General features: G+C 41.6%; 1 protein-coding gene across 1 annotated transcript in view; it reads right to left on the bottom strand.

Annotated features, from left to right (window-relative positions):
* Window positions 1–21,986, bottom strand: part of map1ab (microtubule-associated protein 1Ab) — a 68,751-nt gene extending 46,765 nt beyond the window's left edge. Inside the window, exons 1-2 of the mRNA XM_070830425.1 lie at window positions 21,716–21,986; window positions 14,720–14,821 (exon numbers count right to left, since the gene is read on the bottom strand). Of these exons, the coding sequence (XP_070686526.1) occupies window positions 14,720–14,821; window positions 21,716–21,986 (373 nt within the window). The remainder of the gene's footprint in view (window positions 1–14,719; window positions 14,822–21,715) is intronic.
* Between the last annotated feature and the right edge of the window lie 789 nt (window positions 21,987–22,775).

Genomic DNA, 22,775 nt, shown 5'->3' with positions numbered 1-22,775 from the left:
CCGGGGAGTGTTTTACTAGAAAGCGCAAGACAAGACGATGTGCAGAGAGGCGGAAAGTAAGGAGTCGACTAAGCGCAAACGGCCTCTCTACATCGGTTCAGCTCAGGGCCAACGAAATGGAAACCGACAGCTACTCAGATGCCATTACATCGACAGCTGACGGTATGTGCATTTGAGTGCGTGCGTGTGTGTGTCAGCAAGAGCGTGAACAAGCAGTGCTCACATATTCATTACTGTGTTTGTATGGGAAAGAGGAAAATGTGTGTGTGTGTGTGTGTGAGAGTGTGTGTTCAAAGCAGGTCTGTTCAGAAAGGTTAAAGTGTCCCAGAAGTGAGCGTCTGTGACCTTGGCTTGAATGAACGCCATCTACAAATCCCGCTGAGAGTGGTGACCATGCGCCAGTCCCTCCAGCAGCACCAGAGGGGGGTAATCCCACACACACACACACACACACACACACACTCCCCCCCTTCCCGCTGCGACAAGGTGAGAGAACAGAACTGCTGTGTCACACTGTGGGTCAGGACACCGTTACACAGCACATTTTAAATGGTGGCTACTTTGAGTGCTGTACCAGCCAATGATACCAGCACGTCCTCAAAGCCAAACGACAGAACAGGTCGATTTTAAATGACTCACACAACAACAGATACGAGTGTTTTCAGCGCCCCCTAGAGGACGTAAGGGGACGAGCCATGAGCAAGCAAATAACTTAGTGAATTTATATACACTACTGACTAACAGTTAGGGATATTCGACTTTAAGGTGAAATATATGGAAAATGTAAAAAGTGAATGCTACAGTGATATTATATCATGAAAGTAGGGCATTTAAGTAGAAGCATGCAATGGTGATTTCTTCATTTTAAACAATGTATTTGAAGAAAATCTACCAACAGTGGTAGGTATACCACAACAAAACATTTTCAGTGTCTCAATAAATTGGGATGTGGCCAAAGGACGTCCACTCCTCTCCTTTCTGTGACTCTTCCAGTCTCTGTATCACTGTTCCAACCTCCTGATGACACTCTGTGACCCTCTAAGCTCAGTGAACACCTCCGTCTGAGGACTTCCTGTTTGAAGCCTCCAGTGTTGAGGTGCTGCTGATCAACTGTTAGGTGTCGTCTTGGTCTCATGATGTCAGAATGTGAACAGCAGGATGAGGAGGACTGTTTAAATACCAATTCTAACTGAAGCAGGAAATGTATTGGTGGATTCATGGATCAAACCTGTTGTGAATGTTGCTGTTAAGCTTCTTGTTAGAGAACAGCAACTGGTGCAGAAAGTACTGAGACACTGAACAGTTGGACATGTGCATTCAAAGGTTTAGAGAAGGTCACATTAAGTTCACCTGGAAAGGTTAGAATGCATTTTAGGTTCATCCTGAAATTTCACCTGAAAGCTGAATATCCCTAACTTTTAGTGAGTAGTGTATGTGTCACAATTTAACACTATAAAACCGCTTGGTTAGGTTTAGGAAAAGGTGGTATGAGTTAAATTAAGTATGTTACCTTACATACATGCTCTAAGTTACGTTAAAAGTTACGTTACCTACTTTATGTAAGTTACACAAGATAAAATAAGTCAGCGTTGATCTTTGGTTTCATATGGGACACAAACAGTCTCTTTGGTCGAAGTCGCATGTTTGAACCATCCATCAACGCCGGTCCCTTCCTGTTGCTCCTGTAATAACTACTACAGTCATTAAAGGCTACTTGGTCGTCTGAACACCCTTGAAAAAACAACCACTGTTGTCATTTTTGAGCTAGGACGACGACGACGACGATGATAAATTAACTCCTTAACTCCTTTGTGTTAGGCCTTATTGGAAAAGCGGATCCCTTGACACAAGACTTCTGCTCTAAAATACATATATTATACATTGAACATAATTTGTCAGGGATTTATTACTCAAATGTAGGTCAGGAAAAGAGATCAGATGATCCATGACCCACAACACATTTATTCAAAGAATCCTCTGAGCCAGCAGATAAAGACTTATAGAAAAACTACATCTAAATTTAAAGCTCCTCTGGGAGAAATCAGAGGGTGATATTAAGGACAATGAAGGTTAATAAGTCACTGTGTACAAAACAGTTCTATATTATTTTTGCCCCACACCCCACCATCAAGCCACTGGTCGATACTTTAGACCCAGCTGGCACAAGACTAACAAATAAAAAATACATTTAGGCGCGAAATAATGAAGTAATGTGGACTAGTTTACATGTGCAATGCACTTCTCCAAAAAATGATTTTCCAGAAATGTTAAGTGGAACGCATTTGTCGACCGTGTGAGCTGAATATTGATTGCGAGTTGAAGAACGAGGACCGTTTTCTCATGCGTTGAGGCTCTCGTCTGGATTCTCCACAGCAACACATCACTTTGTTAAAAAGCCCATTTGGGACTAAACAAAAACAGCAACCTCGTGTAATTTGGAAATGCGCAGAAGCGAGGAGCGTAATGCTTGATTTTATATGACTAATTGCTGAGCAGCCCTCTGTGAGAGAGAGAACAAAAAAGGCTTAGCTCAGGAACTCTGAAACATCAGACAGAAAACAGCGGACATGAAGAGCCGACACAGAATCCTGACGATGGGGACGAGAGCCTCCAGCTTCTCAGCCATAACTTCTGCTGCCACTGTGCTCAATCGATTCCTTCAAGGCAATCTCGTAGCGCTTAGCAGTGATGAAAATGTCTCCTTCTCACCATTCAATATAGGAGACGGGCGCAGAGATTGACACAGGAAGAAACATTTCAGAGGCAGGAGGGGATCGGCGATGGGAATAGGAAGGAGCAACGGCGCCATAAACGTAAGGAAACGTTCACGTTATTAGACGAGGAGATCTGGTTTGACGTGAGTGTTTTTACATGTACAAAGGGGTCAGCTGACAGGTCATGTGACTGCACTAGATCTGCTGCTGCTGATGGTCTTTTCTCACAGTTTGAGGGTCTCTAGATGGGGGTTTATGGTAAAAAGTGCATTTTGCTTAATATATAAAAAACACGGTCAGCAAAACCTCACTGAATAAATAAAGAATGCTGACGATGATGATGTCTTGGTTTGAGATGGACAAGGATGAGAGTCTGCAGCTAAAAGGTCATGACCTGACTTCTCCAGGACACGTCAGTGAGGTGGTTTATGAAAGCTGTGATTAAGGCCTCGGCTGAACAGAGCAAATGTTTACTGTGATTAGAGCTGCCTAATTTCTGTGGATAATTCCTCGTTAGTTCTTTTCACGTCAGACTCGCCCTCTCACTTCCACATCTAGAACTGCTAAGTACCCTTCAGCGAGACTGAAAATGGGATCTTTGATTGCTAAACTTACAAGCAACTAATGCGGGTTTCAAAGTTCAGAGCAAATAACCGCAAATACAGACTCAAGAGCAACCACGTTAGAGAGGAGCAGGATCAGGAACAGAAATGATACGAGAACTGAGGAAAGTGATAGAGGGGATTTAAAGCAGCTCAGATTTAGGTGTAAAAATATTCCTTGAAATCTAAAATAATGAAGTATGAAAGAAGTGTGAGAGGAAACAGTAATGAGAGCTTACAGGAGAGGTAGAAGGGTTTTCTTTACTTCCAGATAACAATGTTGGGGAAAGATTTGGGACTTCCTGATATGCAGCACTCTTAAGCTAAAGCACGTGCCCACAAATTTACAAAAAAGAAAAAAATTCTATCCATTCTCTCCACAGTTTTTTGGGGGGATAGACCATCTGGAGAACTTTTACATTAGATATTAAAGTGATGATTAGAAATGCTAATACTTTAGCACAGTTTAAGCGGTAACAGATGATTAGCGTTACCCAAAGTAAGAAGCTTGACATTTCAACTGAGCCTTTTTAAAAAAGGTGCAGTCTGAAGGACTTAGGGGTGTCTACTGGCAGAAATGGAGAATAATATTCATAATTATGTTTTCAGTAGTGGATGAAACCTGAAACTAGTCGTTATGTTTTCATTATCTAAGTATGATGAGTATGATTTTGCAGCGGCAGCACAGGACGTACAAACAAGGACTCTTCACATCTTCCGGTTGGCAGATGAAGAAAAGGAGGAAAACTGTTTTGTGTTGTGAAAAGTTTGAGAACCCAAAAGAAAAAGCAACAGAGCCCGAGTCCTCGTTGGCCACCGTAGCTCCTCTACATGCTTGGAAAGGCAGGAGTGAGATGAGGATTCATTTGTTTATCTGTAATTATAACACACAGGAGGGAAGGATTTATTGCAGGATTGTTGTATTAGCCTACATTAGTTCTAGCAAGCTTTTCAGCTAAGTTAACTGTTTATTTGGTTTGTTTTTGTATCACAGTGCACATTTACTTTACCACCATACACTCTTCTTATTTTCTCATATCTGAGGTAAAGAGTTTCCTGTCATGTAGCACATACTAAGGTGTTAGCATCCAAAGCTGGCTGCAGTGTTCCTCCTGCAGGTTTAGTGCCCACAATTATCAAAATCCAATAAAAACATTTAGACATTTTTCACCTAAAGCCAGGCATTTAGTGGTTGCAGCTGCATGAATATTTAAACATGATGGACCCTCAACCAAGACGCTGCAATCTGTAAGTAGCTGTGGCACGAGTCCAGGTTCACAGTGGCCAACAGGCCACAGGAAAGCAGGGAGGTACTATTTCTTTGCCAGAACAGAATATAAACGGAACAGAATGTGTTGTCTTTTGTCGTGCGTTTTATTCTTTGTACTGTCGATAGTTTGAATGATCCACACAAGCGAGCCATTTATCTACACATTTTAAAAACAAAGTAAATATGGTAATGATACAGGGGGCATTGACAAACTAATGGCTTATTCATCTGCATCAAATAAAGAGATATCAGCAGATCCTCATGAATGTAGTTTCTTCAATACACATTCATCTAATTCTACAAATTTGGGCTTTAAAACAACATTTTCTTCAGTAACTTCAGTGCATCAGATAAAAAATTTGTGTTTCTGAGGTTTTGAACTCATATCGATCTCGTGCGTCACCAGTAGGACTGGATGTTGTTTAAAAGATTATGATACTAGAACCAAAACCAGCACCCAATACCAACAGGGTACTTAATTCAATAACCTGTCCATATTTAATGCATTTACTTTTATGAAACGCCACCAGTCAACTTCACCAGCGCAGACCTTATAGGCTGCTGCGGTACACTTTATATTAAACGCTTGCAGTGATTCACTAATTTTTTCTAAATCTGGGTACAAAACGTACCAATACCCAGCCCTAGTCACCAGCTCCCAAATCCAACACCCTGTTCCTGCCAAACCACATCCGATTATGGAACGAGACAACAACAGTGTGATTTCCAGCACGCGTCCTGATTACCCTCCACAAGCCACCGCCTTCCTCGACCCCAGTCACGATACATCGATGAAGGCCACGCAGCCTCTTTAACCTTTCATCTTCGGCACCTTCAGGGCCGTCCCTCGCAGGCAGAGGGATGGGCAGGTCGCTACGGCAACAGCCATGAAAAGGCACGGTCCCCAAGGCACTGGAGCAAATTGGCTCCATCATCAAATGTGAATCTTTAATCACCCTGTGCAACCCCCGGGCCAGCTCTCACCTCTGACACATCCACGTCACACACTACCATGGAGATAACACTCTCCCTTGTGTGTGTGTGTGTGTGTGTGTGTGTGTCCAGGAAAACTCACAGAAAAAATAATGTAATTAGTTTTCTAATGGAATAAAAAAAACACCTCCTCAAGCCCTACATACAAAACTGTCAGTCCTTTTTATGAGGGATTTTTCTAATTATCGAAGGTAAAGCTGCAACCTGGAATTATTTTTCTTAAAAAGTAAATCCCCTCTATTCATTCATTAAATGTGTGCATGTGCGATTTTGTTTCCAGAGGTCACAGATTCACACAGAAAAGCTGCCAAACCAAAAGCCTAATCTTAGGAATATGACTGCCCTCATGAATGGGCAGCAGAATTATAAAACAAAGTTCACACTGCGGATCGTTCTGGAAGCCTCTTATTAGGAACTGGATGTCTACAGTCGCTCATGAGCGTCCAGCCTGACTAAGCCATCTTACCGAGTTCAACCTCTGTGTGTGTGTGTGAGTCCAAGTATGCGTGTAGGAGGGAGGTTCACCACGTAATGATTACATCGAGTTTATTCCCACTGATTCTTTTACTGTTTTCTCCACCCACACCTCCCTCAATGAGAGAGAGAGAGAGAGAGAGAGGGAGAGAGAAGAAAGACGTGATGTTTCACATCTCACTTCAAAGAATCTCTGGACCTTTGAGACGTTCAAGCCTGTTTCCCATCAACCGACTGCTGCTCCAGTCCTAATTATAATTCACGGCGCTTTGTTCAATACGTTTCACAAACATCTCGGGGGAAACAGCTGCACTTACAGGCGAGTAGCGGCGTGCGCAACCACTTTAAACTGGGATATTGTTAGTGCTACTGTAAATGTTCCTCACAGACAGTTTTCTAAAGTCATTTCTGAGGCATTTTAGTTTGTCTGTCAACATAAATGTGCTTCTGTTTATCTACATCACTTAGTTACACCTCGCTAAAACTACACCTGTCCAGTGCTAACCACTACCTTCCTGAAGGTTATAATACTCAATACTCAAGATAAGAAGTGGACGTAGCCACTGTGACACCTCCCACTGGTTTGTGGACTGCTGCTTTGAAGCCTCATGTTGGGCATTTTTGCCATCTTGGTCTGATTGGTCAGGTTTCGGCATGACCTGCCCATGGTTGGTTAGTCACAAGGTAGTCCCGCCATAAAGCATAACCTGCTTCATCATCTATTTTACTCTAAATGGGACCATAATTTACTAAATGAACGTCAGGCTGTGTTGAAGGAGACTAGAAACTAGGGACTGAGACCATTAACTCGTTAGGAAAGTGTTTACTGTGGTAATAAATCGATCAATCAATGAGAAGTCGGCTCTTATTCTCATAGACTTACACACGTTTCGACTTCCACAGTTGCCCCCTGCTGGCTATTTGAAAGGATGCAGGTTTGAGGCACTTCTGTGAAAGAGTTATCAGATTAATGTCCCGTCATACTGGTTCAATACAGTCGTTAGTTTTGCTGCAAAATGAGAAACCCTCCCCCCAAAAAATGGTATTGAAGGTTTCAAAAGGGACAGTAGCACAAAACTGAAAGTAATTTGTGAGGAAAAATGTTGAAGTAAGGAGCAAAAAGCCTTGAGGACATGAAAAATAACCACCAAATAACAGAGTGCATCTCTCTGTCAATGAGAGACTTTTAAAAGTAAATGATTATTTTCTCCTCTGAGATGGATCTATAAGATTTAAATGCTCTTTCAAAGGAAAATTATACGTTGGAAAGTCTGTAAAGCTGAATTTGAGATATCAGTCGTGATTTTACTGTCGCACTTCACTTTTCAGACTCAGAAGTTCACTTCTTTTACTTTGGAGGCTTTTAGTGCTGTTGAATTATACTGCGTCATAAATAAGAGCTGTTCCTGATATTTAGTATTCTCAGTGATGTAAATGATGAAACACCTGTCAGAACACCTGCCACGAACGCCATTTAAATAAGACAATGTTCTTCTTCTCCGTGTGGAGAACTAGACGGATCCCAAAGACCTGCAGTGTCACTATGAGCATGAACAATAAAAGCCTTGAGGAAAATAAAACAAATAACTAGAAGGATATGCAAATCTGCAAGTGTCTGTGCCTCAGACCTCGATCGGCTCCAAACTTTAACGGGTTCGTCTTTGGCCAATGCTACACCTTCCCAATGAGTTTCATCAAAATCAGGCCAGTATGGTTTTCTGCAATCCTGCTGACAAACAAACTGCACTGAAAACAAACCCTACTTGGCGGAGGGAAATAAAAAGACACACAAATCATTACTAGCAAGCTAAGGAGCAAACTGAGAATTCAACTGAAGACCTAATTTGCCATAAACCCCGCTGCTTCCTGCCCCTATTCTTTGATAAACACTGCACGTCATGCACTCCCTCCATCTTCCATAACTCTGAGAGCTTTAGCTGAAACTCTTTTTGCACGAGGCAATACAGCAAATTTCAAAAACCAAACCAGACAAAAGGTAGATTTCCCCCAAGAAAGGAGCTCTGGCGTTCCTGGAAATGTGGAAGAACCATTCATGTGAAACCACAGCAGGGAGACGTGGGGGCCTTCATGACTTGGAGGCTTTTTTTTTTTTAAATAAGAAAATAAGAAAAGAAAAGTGAGAGCACTGATACCTGGGAAATCACTGCTCACACAAACTCCACAAAACACAGCGAGCATACAGGCAATTTTCAGTCACACAGGGACACAGAAACACACACACACACACACACACACCTTTGTGAGTTCACTCTGGGAGCGTTAATCAGTAAATCGCTGACACTAATCCATGGCCTATCTCACCCGGCCCTCGACTGGGTATGTGTGTGAGTGTGGGTGAGAGTGTGTGTGTGTGTGTGTGTGTGTGTGTGTGTGCATAAATTGGCTGGCTGAGGCTCATGGGTAAAATCCGTCTCTTTAGTGCCGTTAGGTTTTGTCTGTTTGTGTGTTTCTTTGTGAGCCGCTGTCCAAAAATATAAAGTCATCGTTGCACTGCACAGTTTGAGCACTAGGGGCCGCTGTGGGGTGTTTGATAGGGAGGGACGCTCACTTCAACCCTTCTGCTGTAAACACAGTATGGACGGCATATTATGTTTACGGCTGTTTATTCATACAGTATCCTCTTTAAATCAACACTTGTATAATGAAAAATATGTCACAGTCAGCCTCTGGTGTGTGGCTCAGCTGTTCAAAAGAAAAAGGGTGATTGTGTTTCTCACTGTGGGGCTGTTGTAGTGAACAGCAGTGTCATCGCTCTCCTCCTAAATGTACCCATTAAATGGAAAAGGATCACTGAGGAGAACTTTAGATCAGAGATCAATAAAAACAATCTATGAATAACTTGGTTGTATCTTCAATGTCTATTTCTGCTGTGTTACAGTTGTTGTCTGGATTAAAATCTCCATTACAAATGAGTTTAGTTAGTAAGTAAGTTGGTATTAAGTTCAACTACATCCTATGAAATCAGCATTAAATGGGACAAAATGTTCTAAAACCAGAAATATGCCCCTTGAAGATGCTACAGACACGTTACAGGAGGTCCTGCATCTTTTCCAGCATTAGATTTCTGTTTCTGAGGACAAACAGCAGCATCATCAGTAATCTTTGGCATCAGTCAAAACCAATAAATCCCACGAGGTCTCGTTCTGGATGAGCGTTGCAGTGGCGTGACCTCGTGCTTTACCTTTACAATATGAAAACATACTTCTAATTCTGCTCAAGCACAGACGGCCTTGCAAAGGTTTATTAACATCCAGCCTACTGTGAAATAGATAAAAGATATGATTAAACTATTCTGGCTGGGTTTGAAAAGATTACTGCATCATTTCAGATTATAATTATGCTTCTCTATCTTCTCTCTTGTTCTATTCTGGCTAATCGCAACAAGCTGAGATTAAATTGCTCTTGTTAGTGTAGAAGTGGAGATAAGCAGCATTAACATGGGGGAAACAGCAGACCGGGTCAGATGGCAGCATTTTAAGAATCCTGCAGTATTTTGAAATGTAACACCAACACCCTCAGAGGTTACTACCATGATGCAGCTAAAAAAAAGTGGCTTTGATGGCAGCCAGCCCTGAACTGAAACTATACATCTAGAAGCTACACATCCTCTAGCTGGCCCTCGTTAATTAACAGACAACTGCCCCCCGTGGAGAAAGCAACACATTCACGAGTGGAAAGCAGTTTTGTGCATCAAGGACAAGCTGTGAAAGAGTTATCAGATTAATGTCCCTTCATACTGGGTCGATACTGTCGTCCGTTTTGCTGCAAAATGAGAAATCCCCCCCCAAAAAAATGACATAGAAGGTTTCAAAAGGGACAGCAGCACAAAACTGAAAGTGATTTGTGAGGAAAAATGTTGAAGTAAGGAGCAAAAAGCCTTGAGGACATGAAGAATAATCACTAAATAACAGAGTGCATCTCTCTGTCAATGAGAGACTTGTAAAAGTAAATGATTATTTTCTCCTCTGAAATGGATCTATAAGATTTAAATGCTCAATCAAAAGGAAAATTGGAAAGTCTGTAAAGCTGAGTTGGAGATATCGGTCGTAATTGTACTGTTGCTGTAGTTGCCACAATACTCAGAATATTCATCCATTCAGAAAAAGGCTCATGAGAGCTGCTTCTATCAACAGGAGCCCGACATCACTCCGGCGCTGAAGCTTAACGCGGCGGCCCCAGAGCACCTCAGCTAGTTTAGAGAGAAAGAGACAGCAGAGCACAATCCATGTGCTTTATTCACCGAGACTTCTATCGGCGCTCCCTCACCTCGTCACCTCATTTCCAAAACCAGCCGAGTGGAGAGGGGAGGGCGGGGGGAGGGGGGGGAGGACGGCTGCTGCCATTTTCCCACAATGGAAATTTTTCCGTCAACCCACAGCGATGTGATCCCCTTATCTATTTCTGCACTGCGGTCATTGGATTGCTCTCCATTGAAGTGCTATTGATCTGCCTTGTGTGCCGTTCTGAAAAAAAAAAAAAAAAAAAAAAAAAAAGCAGGGGGGGTGTTTTGTAATCAATACTCCCAGCCTCCACCCTCAGATACCTCACAGTCTGGAGAGGGGATGAGGCATTTTCAATTATCTCCTCATCAGTTTGGGAAAGCACCGTGTACTGTACTGTGTGCATGCTGAATACTGACACATGGAGCTCCAGTGAAACCACGACTGTGGAGAAGCTTTCCTCCACAATACTAAACGTCTATATGTAGAATAATCATAATCTTTACTGGCAGAAGACTTTACATTTTTCCGCTAACAAGGCTACAGCCTGTCCGTCCTTGGGAGCTGGATCTCTCCTTCACTGTGGTGCTCCTGGAGGTTTCTCTTTTCCCACTGGGTTTTTTGAGTTTTTCCTTCCCGAAGAAGGAGGGTCATAAAGGGCAGGTGATGCCTCGGACTGATCCATCGGACTGATCCATTGGCCTCATCGACTGCTGGACTCTTTATTAGATTGTTTGTTCGCTTACACTTCTTGTTTATTTCAGTGAACTTTGTAAAGCACTGTGAGACACTCTGTTGTGATATTGGGCTATACAAATAAACTGAATTGAATTGAACAAGTGAAGGCACCACAGCTCAGTGCTATACATGCCGTACTTGGTCTGGTTCTGTTGGGAATATAATTACAGTACGACACGGCCTGAACGCTGAAGCTGAACTATGGATCAAAACCGACGCCATCGAAGTATCGACTGTCAATAACTCCTTGCGTCAAGCACCTGTGAGGACTGTGAGGTTTTCAGAGCACTTTGACAAACTGTGCTGTCAGTAAAAGGAAGTCAATATTGGAAAAGACATGCCAATTTCACTAGGGGAGAGTTTTAACATCTACACCATCTTTAAGACCAATAAGATATCAAACAATGGCTCAAGGCACATCAGACCTGCGATCACTCTCTTGTACTGGTTTTTAATAGCGTTACTTGTAATGTTTCTGTTTTTGTTACCTGCCTGGAGACAACGGATGCAAATTAGCATTCTTGCTAACTCATGATGTTTACATCTTGTGTTTTTATATACTGGTTTTCATTAACGTGCACCGTCCCCATCAAATAAACTGAAATAGAATAATAATTCAGCTTTAGTGAAAGTTAGTTAGTAAGTAAGTAAAGGCTATTTAGTGTTGCTCATTTTACAGAGAACGGTCATGCGGTGCTTCAAAGAGTACAAATGTTAAAATAAGACCATAAAAACAGCAAAAAGAAACAACTAATAAATCATAAGCAATAACAGATCGTGTGCTCTTAGAAGAGGTCGGTCTGAAAAAAAGGAGAACGTCCCACAGTCAGAGTCAGAGCCGCCACATTAAAGTCGGCCTCTCCTCTTTTGTGATTGGATCTCTTTGCGTAAATGCAATCTGAAGTTCTGCCAATTGTTTTGAAATGTTAAAATGTGTGCCGTTATCCCCGCTTTTAGACAATATCAGCGCCCAGTGGTCAGCTGTTGGCCCAACGCTTTAGACTTTACGTGTTGTACAGTCTTTTTATCCAATATAGCTCAGAACTGTAGCCATAAAGTCACACAGCAACTTCTATCTAAAGCTTTTATGAAATGATCTACCATTTGCCTCTGTGAGCTTATGGTGACACTGTCTGCATTCTCTCATTTACTTTATCACAACATAATGAAGTTTACACATGTAGTCTCAAGAATTTCCATAAACACACAACTATAAATCCTTCAATGACATGTACATCCACGCACAATGAGATAAGATGCCCTAACACAAACCTCGTGTTAATACCAGAGTGTAAATATTTCACAAATGACACGTTAAAGTCGCACAAAATGTGTTTCAACCTAAAGCCTAAAACTAAAACGACTTTTAGATGAGTTGTTTTACGTTCTCAGTATTTGGTAGGTTAGCATTAACATCTACTACTGCTGAAAAGAAAGCTCATTATTATATTCTACGTACTCTATTTTCACTTTAATTCTATCTTATTGTGTGGTTTGTGCTACGAAAATACACATTATTATCATTATTAGTAACATTTCTATTATTTTTATGCAGAAAATCTAGAGACAAAGACCCTCTGAGAGACGTACAGTGCACAGATTTACCACCAGAGAAAACTGAATACATCTACGTGTTAGTTTGCATGAAAGGAAAAACACATTTTTGACTTCCGACCCACTCAGAAACACCAGCGTCAGTCAGACCTGCGAGGACTCAGCACCGCGTCTGCAGGGAGGACGCCCGAGGTCATGGGACACTGAGACGATGACCCTCACAGGCCGTCCTGTCTCACCACTATGCTATTTTACATCACGGGATAGTGCCTTGGAAAGCCAATATACCATTTAGAAATCAATACATACAGCTCCTCTCACAGCAACGTGAACACAGTCAGCCAAGATGCATTACGTGTCAAATAATATGTTATCGTACCCTGAGGTAGAAATCTGAGAAAATAAATGTATGCTCCCATCATACTGTGTTCAAATGTTGTTCTCATGTGTTGCAGAAACAGCAAACCGGAGGGAAACAACAACTTATAGCGACTGGATGACAGATGGACGAAGGACACTGATTAGATTTAACGTTTCACCGGGATTCTTTGGTTTCCTCTGAACGTATTTGCTTCACTTTAACAGTCGTGTTGAAAAATGCTGTGTCACTTTCTGCCGACTGCTGCTTCTTACAGCAGCACTTCAGTGCGGTAATCATCTGTCCTCTGGTCGTCTGTTGCCTCGTATCCGTGCACACGTGCCTATACGTGTGTGTGTGTGTGTGTGTGTGTCTAATCTCATCAGGCCCGTACCTGGCAGATGATTGAAATAATTCTCTATTCAACATCTGTTGTACTTTCGCACACACACACACACACACACACACACACACACACACACACACACACACACACTAATGCTGCAGGTCCCTGAACAGTCACCATGGTGATTACACACACCGTTCAGCTCTGATGCAATGCAGATGGATTAAATGTCCAGTGAACTCACTACTGTCAGTCATCCTACAACCAAAAAATAAAAAAGTAGGTTAACATGATACTTCAAATACCTCAAATCTATATTTAATTACACTAATTACAAAAATCAATGTTTTTTTATGAACAGACCCCACATTTTTTGAAATATTGGCCTCTACCAAACAGTTGAGATGTCGTAAGTAAAACATGTTTTCAATAAGATAAAGTGAGTCAAAATGTGCTCTACCATATGGTTGAGCAGAAGGTTAAAGGGTTAAAAACCAAATAACGAACTGGTCATATACTGTATTCTTATATAATTCATATAATATATTAAAATCTAATTTACTAGAAATATTTCAAATATTCAAATCAAAGTTTGTTCTATTAATATTCCTCAAGTCAGCAATAGTCCGTTTTTTAGGAAGTCAAACCCACAGTTAGCCTATGTTCAATCAAAATACTCTTATTTTAGACAGAGAAGTTATGACCAATAACTATAGTCACTATATAAATACACAATATGGACAAAATAGATGGTCTCATGTCACAATACCGGTGTTGTTTTGATACACCAGTATATCGACTTTAGCCGTAACGATTATTTTATGCAACCATTGAATTAATGGTCAACTATTTTCAGAATCAAATAATTCGTTTGAGTCTTTTTTTAAAGAAAGAAAAGTCAAAACTCTCTGATTCCAGCTTCTGGAATATGAATATTTTATGGTTTCTTTCCTCCTCTGTGACAGTAAACTGAATATCTTTAGGTTGTGGGCGAAATGAGACACTTGAAAACGTCATCTTGGGCTTCAGGAAACACTGATCAACAGTTTCCACCATTTTCGGACCTCTTATAATCGACAAATTAACCGACAATGAAAGTAATCGTCAACTGCAGCTCTAATATCTATCATATCTTCAGGCTGAAAGAAGAACTGTAATCAACCATGTGTTAAAGTTTTAAGGGCATAATCGCTCTACGTCAGGACTTTGTTGGCTCCTAATGACAGCAACTAACTTTTTGACAAATCTCAAATTTGAAATCATGTCACATCAGAAAACCGGACACAGCGCGCTCATGGTCGGGCCATGACATGGTTTCCCAGTGCGTCTCAGAGGTTGTTTGGTCTAAATCTGTTAAAGAGAGACCCCACAGTGTTTTCAATGGCCTTCTCAGAACAAGCAGCCATACATGTTGCCATATCACACTGACCTCTGACCTCGGAGGAGAAGTGGGCGGAGTGACGAGTTATAAACAGCTGCAGCTGCTGATCAAGGTCGCAGCACTTGAGGTCGACGTCCCAGGATCGAATTCCTGCCAGGAAGAGAGAGAGAGATTGATTGAGGACAACAACGGGAAGCAGTGAAGGACAGACATTAGTGAAATTGAGGTAAGACCTTCTGGACTTTTATCTGAGGCACAAACATGCATCTAGAACGCTGGTTCGTAAAGTTTCTTGCTCCGTTTTCATGAACCTGAGGTAGCAGCTCACCAGATGTTGCTGCAGCATCTTGCTTCCCTCCCACCTTCGCCCCTCAAGTTGGTTTCTAACTCTGTTCAAGATGCAGCAAAAGTCAGCGAGCACAGAATGTTCCGGTGTTCAAAATGTCCGGAGACTGACGAGCAGCACATCTCACGTCAGTGTTACCAACCTCCGAACAACCAGATATCATACTGTAACAGTCCTTCTGTGCTGTACTACGACAGGCCCAGTCCAACACCAGCACATCTACACATACACAAAAACTGTTTGCACATATAAAACTTATTAAATATATTATATATTAAAATATGTTCAATTTTGTCTTTGAATTTTTCTTGATCTATAAGTGGAAAGAAAATGTAATAAAACCTGCTGCTGCCGTTTAGTTTTCTTATGTTTTTGTGTGAATTTGATGTTTTAAGAGGTTACTTCTGTGTTCTGAGAGGAAAAATTACATTTTGAAGCGAGAGAGCAGTTCCAGGCAGAGAAAATAATCCAAATATAGGGTACAGATGTTTTTAGATTGGCCTTTTTTTTTTTTGGTGGCAAAACTATGTGGTTCTGCTGCCCACAGCAGTTCAGCACATTGCTTAACGTCGGTGTCGGATCTCCTGCCTGCTTCTCCAGCAATTAGCTTTTTGTCAAGGGAACTAGGGTGATGCTAACATACATCATCCCTGCTGCACGCTAGTGTAAAACAGCTTGATGACGATGACGTAGCATTGATATTATGAGGAACCGAACAAGTTTCTACATTATTATTTCATGTTAATCAGTCTGAGATCATCAGGATATCTGGTTAAAGTAAAATCCTCCTAAACATACTAACAAACTAACTGGAGTTCACTACATCGGTAGAATGATGCATTAATAAATTGATCAGTAACACACACGCACGCACACACACACACACACACACACACACACACACAGCGGCTTCATCAGATCCTACTGAGCCACAGTGAGTCAAACTTCAGAGAGAACTTGTCAGATCTCATCCAGCAGGGTGGAAACCAACGCACGCAACTCTCTCATCTTATCCACTTGTGGATTCCTTCAGCGAGAGCAAGAAATTAGATTATTCTAATTTTTCAAAGACATGCCCCTGTGCTGAAATCTTCTTCCACAAAAAAGGACTTTGAGGACCTTGTTTTGCCTTTGCCCTTAGCTGAGGAGAAAATGTTTGCTCACTGCAGTCTGTTCCCTGTCACTGTGATTAACATTGTTAGCATTAACATCGATCCTCACGATACAAACACTGTTAAGTGTGCACAGAAGACAGGGAGGACGATGGGAGTAAAGGAGGCCTTCGTATCCGTGCGAAGAGCCTCTAATGGTTGTGTACATGCATACACGTGTGTTGATGCATGCAATCAATTCATCCATCAATGAAAAATTATTGGCAGCTATATGAATAATCCACTAATCATTTTAGTCCATTTTTGAAGCAAGAAGGACAAACATTTACTTTCTCTCTTATATGTTATTGTAAATCTTATATATTTAGGTCTTGGGCTGTCCGTTGAGTAGTAGACAACTAATCAATTGGCGCTATTGTTGCTTCCCTATACACTAAAATTAAGATAACAACTAGTCAGAGCACTAACTAGTCACATGAGCCAGTTAAGTTCCCTCTCCTATGATGAGAGACCTGCTGAGGTTCATTTTTATAAGTGGAGTGAAAACCTCTTCTGTCCTTTAACTTGTATCAATCAATATCTGCTCAATATCACAGAGTCACCCAGACTTCCATCAGTATGTGTGTACAGAACAATGGCCACCCTCTTGTCCACTGCATGATGGGGGGGAGGCAAACACTGATGCTCTGTATTATGGGGAATTTCTACAGGTGTGCATTTCCCTACAACAACAGCTCAGGTCTGATCCTAGTGAAACCAAAACATGCTGTTTAAACTCATTTCAGCATGAATCTCAGCGCTGGGTGGCTACTACAAGCTTGTTTTCTCCAGTTAAATGGGCTAATTGATGCACCTTGTGACCACTAGGTGGGGAAAAACCACCCAGTACGTCTCCAGACTTCACCAACCACAGCTGCAGTGAATACTTCCACTGCACTCTTAAACAAACTTAACTGGAAAAGTGGCACAAAGGTGAAATCAAATGTACTTTTTCAGTAGATGAGACCGTCCTAAATGGGTCTAAAAACTTGCACACTGTAGATGGACTTAAATATGCAGTTATTTGGTGTTTTTTTGTATTTAACGAGTGTATCAAAGACTCTTTTTCATTTTATTATAGTATAGTATAGTATAATACAGCTATGTGGCTCAAATCAGTGAACATCCTGAGCATTAAAGCAATCCACCTCTGGAGAACTCCTTCAAGCTGGACCTAAGTAATAGGTACAAACATTTCGAGAATTGGTCCAGTAGATAAAGTTATATCGCTCTCTTCAAAGCCACCAGACTCCATTGAAAAAAACAGTAATTTTACCTTACGGAACATACATACATACTACATCACTTAATTTGTTGTTATTGTTGTGCTTTACAGGTCTGTCTCTGTTGGGACCCTCTCCATAATGTTGTCAGACACTTAGAATAACAATCTGAGCCTGTCAGTGGCAAAAATCAGACTCGGTTGCCCCAGAGGATAACTTTTCAGACATTTTGTGGCTTCTGACTGAGGCCAAATACTGGACTGATTCCAAAACTTTTTGTATCTACAAGTCCTTTCTATGTAAAAATAGGGCTCAGGTTTAAAAAAGCACGAGTTCTCCTTTAAAAGGTGGCAGTAAAATGTTTGTGGTTTTAAAAAAGCAGCTGTGGTCAGTTTACAGAAGAAGAATATGACTGTTAAACACAGTGAGAGTAGCACGGTGGTGCAGTGGTTTCCGTTCGGCCGGCTGGAGTCTTTCTGTGAGGAGTTTGCACGCCGGCTTCCTCCCACAGTCCAAAGACATGCAGGTTAAGTGGTGACTCTAAATTGTCTGTAGGTGTGAATGTGAGCGTCAGCCTTAAGGACAAGCGGCGTAGATAATGGATGGATGGAAGATACGGAGCATATGGATGAATAATAGAGGTGGTTGGGAAGTTGCTGTTGACATTTTGACTGTAAAAACTTGGACTGGCTTGTCGCCATCATCATTAAAGCTGTTGTTCTCTCTGAAGGACAAAACCACAAAGTTTTTACAGCCAGTTTCCAAACCTACGAGGGCCGAGCTTCGCCTGGCGCTCCAAAGGAAGGAGGACGACAGGTGTGAAATGTTAATCGGGGCATTAATACAAATATGTTATTAATACCTCATCAGTTACTGAAATGGGCCATTTCTTGTGCTGTGTGTTAATTATTTAATCATTTCCCACTTTGATATGTAGCCAAGGGATTATGCCTGCAGAACACCTACAGGAGTCTGTACGAAGGGGGGGGGGCTCATATCTAATACAAAATCATTTGAATTCATGGTTGAGACATCATGCTGTCCGAGGTGAGAGGGGATAAGCACCAAGAGCTCAGTGTCAGAATCACAGTCACACTCATTTTCTATTTCGCCGCCTCCAGATACCAGATGGGCTAAACCTCAAAAGGTGGCAAGCCTGAAAGTCTGTCCTCTGGGGGGGGGGGGGAGAAACACTGGATCACAAGCTCGGGACGTGTTCCTGATGTTCGAGTCGTCTCTTTTCTCAGGAACACTCATTTTCATCTCCAGTAGCAATAAAACAAACTCGGGATTTAGTGCAGACACACAACAGCGCTCGACAAATGGGCTTTAAATTCAGAGCAAATAAAGACAACAGATGGTGAAATGTGTAAATCACCAAAAAAACACAATATCATATATATATATATATATATTTCACCACTGGAAATGTCCTTTCATAAAACTGTTTATGGAGGCACAAATGTTTTTGACATTGGTGCAATGTGATTTTAAAAAAACAAGGGAGAGGGCTTTGTTATTCCCTTTTGCTAAATATGTGAAAAACAACAACTACCACAATGCACTGCACCTGCTGGTGGTGCTGGACTCTCTTCCTCCTCCATTCATCGTAATTCCTCTTCACTCAGCAGCCCCAAATGTCCAATGTTTCCAGCATTAAACTAATATAAATTGTTTTCTTACGACCAGCAGACAAACAAATGTAATCAGGAAGTTTGATCTGTAGTTCCAAACAGTCCTGTAGCAGCAGCAGACTTTTGCTTTGGGTCCAGGCAACATGGAGGAAAGTTAAACTGATTCAAGGACACAAAGCTTGAGGACAAGTTCCCCTTTAAGTAACACGTGCAAAGTTAGAGAATCTACAGTCAAATAAGATTCACATAAGGTGCACCGTGAGGATCATTCCAGTAACCCTGGGCTCCGACTCTCCGAAAGACGTCGTCCTGAGCTTTCTGCGGCCTCAGGCTCGTTACCCCAGTGGTTAAAAAGTGCAAAAAGCCGCTGTCACTTAGTGTTTCTGTATCACAAGCGTTTGGAATAATATGATTAAACCTTCATCCGGCCGCTGTCGGCTCACGAACACTAAACAAAGAGTGAAGCAGCTCGGACAGAGTTTGGAACAATTTACAGTTTTAAACAATTTTCAAAGCCAAAAAAGGAAGAAAGACACATTTCTGCACAACAGGGCGGTTCTGATAAGATCAATCAGATCAATTAAAACAAATTTAGTGGCTATTTTCCATTTATTTACTGTTTCACTGTGAGATTAAGTCCTCTGCCAACAGTGTCCACGTTTCAGCCTCATTATTTTAGCTAAAAGTCTAAAAGCTACTTTTTCCAACTGCTTTCTGTCAGAGCTGATTTATAGTATTGACACTGATCAGTTACTGATGGATATCAATGGTGTTTATACCTGACACTGTCTGAGCGGTGCATTAGTAAAGGGCTGGTTTGGATGAAAGGAGAAGACGCAGCTTCCAGATCTGAAAAGTGAAGCCAATGTGGAGGAGCTTCAAACCTGCTGACTCACTGGTTGCAGAAAGAAGTCTGATTGGATGGAAGTCAATGAGAAAACTGCCCTACTTCTCACGTGATTTATTGGCTCTATAAACATTTTCCTGGTGAGGTTATGGTCTCAGTTGCTGGTTTCTAGTCTTCTTCAACACAGCAGGATGTTCATTGAGTAAATTGCGGTCCCATTTAGAGGGAAATAGAGCAGGAAGGGGGGCTTTTAAACGTCTCCAACAAAACCAAGATGGCGACATAAAGGAAAAACTTCAAAACGGTGGCCCACAAACAAACCACACAAATGTGTGCTGATCGATTGTGAGAACTGTTTTGTTAGTTCTGTTTGCTGCTGTTTGTGAGTCCATAAAGTATAAAAATAATTTTTTTAAAAATGGTCCAATTGGATGCTGAAGCTACAATTTAATTAACTGATCAGATTAACAAATTTAAAAGAAACTCAACTAACAATTAAAGTAAATTATTTGTCACTTAACATTTGTTAAAACAGTAACAATAATAATAATAATAATAATAATAATAATAAATTACTATTATTAGTATTATTATTAGTATATATCACATTATATTAATAATAACTAATTATACAAATTATAAAGAATAATAATTTAGTAAAAAACACACTAAACTCATGTGCCACTGATTGATGGACAGATTTATTTAATAATAATGAATATTATCAAGATATTTTTCAGGCACTGAAGATAAACGAGCAATTTCAAGACCTCATAATAGGTTTTGGAAAAGTTAATTTAACTTTATATGTGTCAGTGTTTTCATTAAACAGTAATGGAGATTATCATCAGTAGCAGCACTAGTCAGATTTTAAGGAAAATCAATTCAAACCTGTCCAAATAAAACCGTCTTTAACGTCGGTCTTGCAGCTGACAAGTAATGGGAGTCAATGGCACAGACACAACACAGACCTGACAGACAAATAAAAATATAATAAAAAAACTGCTGGTGTAATGAGCCGAGGGTGTGTGATACAAGAGCTCGCCACGCACGGCAAGAGGAGGTCAGAGTGGGGATGGATGGGGTTGCTATGGCGGCGGACCAGCATCTAAGAGATTGATCATCTGGACTGAAAACAGCTTAGAGTGGCAACAACACAGCGGAAAAAAAAAAAAAAAAAAAAAAAAAATTGCTGACCAGCATTACTCCTCACACAGCAACGTCTCTCACAACTGCTCGACAGCTCCGTTTACGTCCACCCAAACTTCCCACGCCAGGAGAGGAGGAGGAGGGTCTGAGCTCCAGCTGAAGGAATCCAGCTGAGTAACGACGCCGGAGCGCGAAAGAAAAGGAAGGAGGAGGACTCACGGTTTCATTTGTGACATCTGTGAAATCATTAGTGGGCACAGCCTGCAGATTTTGTTTCGTTTACTGCTGAGAGAAGACACAGAACACACACACACACACACACTCTAATTCATGCTTTTTCTATACGCCTGCTGCAGCACAGACAGGTGCATTACTGTGCAGGGTGTAAATAAACTTATCCAGCCATGCTGATTGATCGGGATGATAGATATAGATACTCTGCCACCAAAATAGTGCTCTGTTATATCTGCTGCGTCCACAACTTGAGTCTGCGATGTTACAGTCATAGAGTTCACAGTGGGTGAGGGATGATGCGTGGTGTCCCATGGTGCAATGCTGCAGCAACTGCCTCTACCTATAAGGACACCACTCTGCGTCAAAATGTTCATGTTTCCAGGTTTAAACATGTTTTGTTTTTTTTTTCCTCCAGCCCAGATCTGGAGGCTGGAGCCCCGCTGCCTGCTCCATCACTCACCCCGCTCTATCTGCGCCCTGGCGGCGTCCAGCTGGTGCTCCGTGCCGATCTCCCCGATCGCTATCAGCATGTAGTAGCCGCCCCGGTTGAACGGCACCCCGCGCCGCCGTCTCCCTCCCGCTCCTCCGCGGTACCGCAGCCGCTCCTCGGACCCCGGCGGCGGCAGCGCGCTGCAGCCCTCGTCCTCCTCCACCACCGGGAGCGCACCTCGCACCGGCATCTCCATGGCAACAACCCCCGGAGCCGACGCCGAGGATGACTCCATCGCCATGACAACTACCGGTGTGCGCGAGGGGACGAGTATGCTGGGGGTGAGGAGGAGGAGGAGGGGGGAGGAGGATGCTGAGAGGTGAGGGAGGGGAAGGGAGGGCAGATAATAAGGTGTCAGCCAGAATATTAAAGATGTACTTCCGGTGGAACTTTTCAAAATAAGAGCGTTTCTGTGTCATTATTGAGCTGCAGATTTTAATACTAGATTTTTTTATTTTAAATGCATTAAATATAATTATGGTGACTCAGGCATTAAACAAATCACCAAAACATTTTAATTTTAACAAATAAGCCCCAATGATCTCACTTATTTCATGCTTACAAGCATTTCAACTCATTTATTTATCTTCAAAAGGTTAATTTGTGGCTGTCAGCCCGAAATAAACAACAAAAGTTTGCCCGAGATGAAACCAGTGTTTAAATCTATTATTTCCAGCTGCTACAGCTAAGCTATCTTAACGTTATCGATCCACACACTGTGAAAATATTGGATTTAAACTTCACTGTCGCCCCGGATAAGAGTTATATCATCCCCGACTGAGAAAAGACATCTGTGGGATGAATACAACACCTTAATTTATGTAACCTGCTACATAATAACAGGTAAAAACAAAGCTTTTACTCATCCTTACCGTGGTTTGCTTACGGAACGATACGCGACCGAAGTGACAATCAAGTTAAATGATGCTACAAACAAGCTAACGTTAGCTTAGCACGATGCACAATTTATGCTAATGTTAGCATATTATCCTCTTTTTACTCAGTTTACCAAAAATACAGCGGCCAACCA

The sequence above is a fragment of the Pempheris klunzingeri genome, chromosome 5 (assembly GCF_042242105.1).
Source record: "Pempheris klunzingeri isolate RE-2024b chromosome 5, fPemKlu1.hap1, whole genome shotgun sequence".
Classification (NCBI taxonomy): Eukaryota; Metazoa; Chordata; class Actinopteri; order Acropomatiformes; family Pempheridae; genus Pempheris; species Pempheris klunzingeri.
The sequence above is the reverse complement of the archived record's forward strand: the minus strand, read 5'-3'. Positions and strand labels throughout refer to the sequence as shown.